The sequence below is a fragment of the Schistocerca serialis genome, chromosome 4 (assembly GCF_023864345.2).
Source record: "Schistocerca serialis cubense isolate TAMUIC-IGC-003099 chromosome 4, iqSchSeri2.2, whole genome shotgun sequence".
NCBI lineage: Eukaryota > Metazoa > Arthropoda > Insecta > Orthoptera > Acrididae > Schistocerca > Schistocerca serialis.
Window position 1 is genome coordinate 77060865 of NC_064641.1, and position 6000 is coordinate 77066864.

Here is a 6000-nt window from a genome sequence, read left to right on the forward strand (position 1 = left end):
ATCTGCCCCTTCTTTTCATAATACAACCATAATGTCATCCTTATTGTTTAGTTTGACTTGGTCTCACTGTAAGATGTATGGGATTCGAATAAAAGTTTTAATAGACAAATGAAGTGTTAAGTATACAATATATGTAACAAATAAATGAAAAGCATCTAAAAATTCTACATCCCATTATGAGTAGGTCTGTTGACAAACTACTTAGATTTTGCAAAGGAACAGCAAAATTCATTTGCTATTGATTTCCTATCCTTAGAAAAACGTAAAAAATTATCACAGTTTTGACCCATATCATTAGGGCAAGTCAGCTAGCTCTGCTCTCAGTCAATAATACACTGGTCTCTCCTAATTTCGAAAAAAAAAAAAAAAAAAAAATATATATATATATATATATATATATATATATATATATATATATATATATATATATATATAAAAATAACAGTTGTCAAAAATTAAAGTCCCACAAATTCAAAATAGTTAGGTTCCCTGGCTTTATTACTGGTGCTATGATAACAGCACAATAGTCTTGGTTGGGTACTATGACCTTAACTTGGAATATAAATGACAAGCTGTTATTGCTGCTTGTGAGAGTGGATTATAAATTAGCTTTCGACATTCATGGTAAAAAAAGAAAAAAAAAACCAGAAGCAAATGGAAAATTCAAAAAGTAACCACTTGTGCAACATCCAAGTCGATGAAAATTCACTAAACTGTAAGCAACGTAAAATTTCTGTTTAATTCCAATCACTGAAGAGTTCTCTACCCTTTCTCAATGCACTGATTCAAGATACTTAAACGCACAAAAAAATATTTATAAGTATAGGCCTATGTTAGACGTCTCCACATTGTTTTCTTATCAGTATCTTCTGACAACTCAATAGTTTTAATACGCAGCTAGCACAGATAACCAAATTCCATTTTGCCTTTTTGCTCAGTAATTAGTCTTTAGGCAATCACTCCTCATACCATATAAATAGGCCTATTCTCGATTGAAAGCTAAAGAGTATGGGAAACATAGGCTGTTTGTCCATTCCCATGTTATAAATTTTCTCTGGGCTCAGGAAGCTACGCAAGAGACTCAGTAGCATAACATTAATGAGATTTATCAACTTACGATAACACAAACGAATTTCATAAAAACTTAACGTGAACGAGCTGGGTGAATATAGGTAGATAACGTCATATAGAATACCGGAACAAAGTTAGATCTTCGCACCTACAGTCTATCAGTGCTTGATTAACTTAATACCTGACAGTACCGACAGAACACAACACAAAAGCTGATGTGCTGCTACAATCCTATTGTGGTTCCGTTTTGTTACAATGTGACTGATGAATATTACTTAATGCTCTGTAATTGGGTTTCACATTTTTTTTAAATAATCAAAATTTCACAATTACTATTCCACCAATCACTTAAATTACAACGAAAACATAGAACCCGCATTTCCACACACTTTCGAAAACAAACAACTTCATATTTACATTTACACACTCGCCAACTTAACAACACCATCTGCACAAATTCAGCACACTTCCGAACGATAGGTATCTCTGCCACGAATGATCTCTCGATGTTTAACTCTGTAGTATGCTCATGGGAATATGATCGCTCGTGGCGGTAGTATACAAAAATGGATTTCTCGGTGTGAGAAGTGATGAAAGTGTTTCACAAGTTTTCAAGGATGTGCATCGAATATTGAATGGACCTGGACCGTCTCACTGCCGCAAGAGTATCGTTTCTGATAACAGTTACTGTGGCGAGTTTGGCTTAAGGTGCCATACGTCTTTTTCTGTAAGAGAAGTACAACGCTTATGAAAGAATTCAATTGTCGGAATAGAAAGTTTGAGGTTGGAGAGCGCAACCTTTGAAAAATATGGACTTAAATTGAAAATGAAAATAATTTCAAGTTTTGTAAAGCTCCACATATTATTAAAGAGAACGTCTACAAATGAAACTGCTTACAAAACACTCGTGCGTACCGCTGCAGAATGAAAAGCCCAAGGAAGCTGCCAGACACTTCAAGAGAAAGCCTCCCAACAAAGTTTCGAAAAGCAGGTTTAAGTGAATAACCGAGAGATATTCCCACAGGGACCGCGAAGAGGAGGTCAAAAACTCAAAACGCGTACCTATAGGTTGACAACCCTCCACATTGGGAAAGATGGACTGGTTCCACCAGTGCCCTCCGGCAAAGACAAAATAGTTGTGTCGGTAAACAGTTAAAGTAAAGCAGAAAACAGTTCTAAAAATTAATACTAAGACATAATTCCGTGTTGCGAGTGCTAGGGCGTCAGTAAGAACGAGTTAAGCATGAGCACATTCAATTTCACGAAAAAGATGGTTGGGCAGAGACAAGGAAGGGTGGCAGGAACGCCATTGTTAGGACATGGAATTAAGGGGAAAACGGGACGGATGGGCGTCAGCGTCGCTAGACCAAACCTTGTAAATAAGCTTTCCGTTTTATTCAAACAGAACCAGAGACTGTGAAGTAATGTGTACATAGGTTGTGATTTGGACAGTGAGAATGATAGAGGCATAGACGGACGCAGTTCATTCAGCAAAGCTTATTCTTCTCAACAACAGGGATCCTGTCGGTCATGGTAAGTCAGCTGCTGTACTTCTCTTTTGTAGTCAAGCAGAAGTCGACGATAGCCTATTGGTTAAAATCGCTACTAATTTGAATTGCGGGACTTTAATGGGGCGAGACTGTGTAGTTCCATGTTGTCCCTTTCGAAAAGATTCTGTGATTTTATAAGGAAGACCTGTTTGGCAAAAAGAACATTAGCCTCAATGGCACAAATGAGATTATACTAATTGTGAACAATTCATTACAAATTGGAACTGGAATGGATGTTGCACCAGTGGGGTAAGCGTGACACACATGGGCATAACCACACATCCGCCATCATAACGGATTCAGAGTCATGCAGCACGAAAGTGGTGATTTCTGGGAAACTTTGTAAAAAGATTTTATAGAGGTCAACGCACCTCAAGAATTTACTTCATTTCTACCAGAATTTTGTTACTTTCTTTAGCAATGGCAAACCTTCACTTCCATACATCAGTTTTACACTTTTGTAGAGAGGCAGAATTAACGTGATGATGAAAAATGCATGAGTAGCTGTACTGCAGGCAAGGTTGGTTAAAGGTCGTGAAAATGTGGAGGCTGACTGTGCTGCTAATGCCATAGATAGGACCTGCCACACAAGCCTCAAAGCTATTGCTTACTATACCAGATCAGTCAAAGTGGTCTAGGTATACTGTCACATAGCGATTGTCATTCATTGCTTGCCCTAATAAAAAACCAATGTTAGGTTTTATTTTGTTTTTGCCGACAGGTAGGAGTAGGGTGTTCTCCTTAAGAGAGCAGGACATGATGCAATGTTACAAATATGGTGCATTAGATGTCCGGATAACGTGAAAACAGGAACATTAGAAATGAGTAATTAGTCATCAGAAAAGAAGAAACGTGAAACGTAATTGTTTGTTGGTAGTTTGGCATCAGGTAAAAGGGGAATGTTAAAAGTGTCCAGTGACCAGTAATCCAGTGCATCAGCAGAGTGGCAAGGTAGGGTAGCATACGCACGTGTTGTTGGGAGCTGTGGCAGTTGAAAGGCTTATGTAGTAGCTGATATGGGTGTATGCTTTGCATAAAAAGTTGTGAAGGGTGCAGATGTTGCAGCCGATGGGAGTTGGCAGCAAGCGCCAAAGAGCCACATGAAGAGGACGACAAGAGCTGGAGACAGATGCCAAAGCGTTACACAAAGAAGATGACGAGAGCTGAATGGAGAAGAATGGTCATGGAAGTAGCAAAGCAGTCATCCAGGCAGACACACACAGTAGCAGCATCGAAGAAGTCATCAAAGCAAAACCACAAAGCCTTTTACTCATTGTTGAGCAGCTTTGTAAGATTAAAAAGTAGAATGGCAGGCAGGATAAAGCTAGCATTGAGGAGGAGGTGAAGGACAATTGTAAGGATGTGGGAGGTGGTTGAGATGGAGGGAGCTAAGTAGTACTAAGTGTTTCAGTCCAGACATGCATTAAACAAGACTTTTAAACGCTGATGAAAGCTAAGTAGAGTAGTGGGGAGTTAATGGAACAGAAAGAAGGCTTGAAAATAAATTTGAGTGATACAAGACCTACAGGGGCTGAAGCAAGAGGTCCTGGGTTCGAGTCCCAGTTGGGGCACACGTTTTCAACTGTGCCCATTGATTTTTATCGACGCTTGTAAGCAGCTAAATGTCTGGATTTCATTGTAATTTCTTTCTTGGGAAGAATGTTTTGATAACTGGCATCACCTATCTGTTACTGATCACATGACCGCCAAGCTCAATTCTTCCTAATATACGACCATGCACAGGTCTCCATATTTTGTTTCATCATGGTTTTTGTGGCTGGTATCAGTTCTTTGTTATTTTACTTGTTAGTTATAAACTGTTACGTTTTGTTATTTCTTCTGTTGCAATTTAAAATTTCATAATAAATGATGAAAGATTAATTCAAGCAGTGAGGCAGCAGTCTGAACTGTACAATGTTAGTGTCTAAATTACTTGCCCTCTACTACATTTATAAAGCAGTATTGTATACATACTAATACGATACTTAATATTTTACAATGAAACGTGTTGCAATGTGGCTGCAACTGGAAGAGATAAAAGTAATGGGTAGAATCAGACTGATAAGTAAGTGGAATTTACTTGTATGTTGTCAGGGATTTGTAATGTTTCACAAAGAAATGGACTGAAACCTTCAGACACTGCAACACTGGAAAATGCTTTTCTATGAAATATGCACCAAGTAATGTATTGGGTTCTTTGTTTAAATATGTGTTTGTGGCAGGCTTATTTTTTGTTAAGTACTTCCTGTGACTATGTGTGAAAGAGTTTTGCAAGTGTCTGTGGTCAATGTGTAAGTGGTTTCACTAGCTAATCCCAGTGCAAGAAAGACATTTGAATTATTTGAAAACAGATACAAGGTTTAAAGGAAACCAATAAATCTTGAAGGGAAAGGTTTGAGGGATCTGTGACTATTGCACGAAAATTTGCACTGTATTGACAACTGGACCTTAAAGAAACCAGTTTTTCACAGGCAGTGATAGCAGTTCCTTTTGGTAATTCTGGGTGCATATAGACGTAACAAATGAAACAAACTGGTGCTTTGACTTTGTAAAAATAAAATGCAGATTCTTCTTCCTCGAGCTCCTTGTATAGTAAGCGAAATTCCATTTCTGACTATGTAACAGTATTATTCGTATCTACACTCTTTTTCACATTGTTTTGCACTTCTGTGTTCCTTGCACAGCGCCGACTCCATGGGGCCTGAGGGGGCCCAAGCCCCCTCGAAAGTTCGTATGAGGGGGGATTATTTAAGAAAATTATTAGTTATATTATGCTTTGTAAAATCACAAAATTATGTTGGAATTTTTTATTTTCCTTGTTTGACAACAGTTACCTTTTAAAATACATTCAATAACGACTTAAAACAAATAATTATTACAGTAGGAAGCACGTTAATTAAAATGAGTGGTGTGAATCATGATAGTGCCATGGTGCTGTGGGCACAATCAGAATTTGTCCCTATGCACGAACCTTGAGGTAAAGTCTGGCGCCAGCGGGCCAGCACTGTGGCCGTGGTGACATCAAAAGGAGTGGAGCAGAAGTGCCTGGAACTTCAACCTTGTCTCGCCTTGACGCTTTGAGACACTACGACAACATGCTATATAAAGACCACCCTGCTGTCACAGTCATTCAGTATGGATACTTTCATTCATTGCACGCTGCAGATGGGTTTAGTGTTCTGACTTTAGTGTCTAGTGGACTATTTTATACGACTATATTTTATTCGTTTACTTTAGTGTCTTAGTGTATTGTGAATTAAGTTTGCAATGGATAAATTTGTTGCCAAAAAGGCACACTTGGAAGTTGACGATACTGCAATTCAACACCAACAATTATTGTGTCGCCAATTGCTTCATCGTCTTAAGGTGAGAACCATTC

At 38.2% G+C, this 6000-nt stretch overlaps 1 protein-coding gene across 1 annotated transcript in view; it reads right to left on the reverse strand.

Moving 5' to 3' along the window:
• The window catches only part of LOC126474247 (uncharacterized), a 51772-nt gene extending 49840 nt beyond the window's left edge, over positions 1 to 1932 (reverse strand). Inside the window, exons 1-2 of the mRNA XM_050101711.1 lie at positions 1789 to 1932; positions 1489 to 1645 (exon numbers count right to left, since the gene is read on the reverse strand). Of these exons, the coding sequence (XP_049957668.1) occupies positions 1489 to 1645; positions 1789 to 1932 (301 nt within the window). The remainder of the gene's footprint in view (positions 1 to 1488; positions 1646 to 1788) is intronic.
• Positions 1933 to 6000: the final 4068 nt, after the last annotated feature.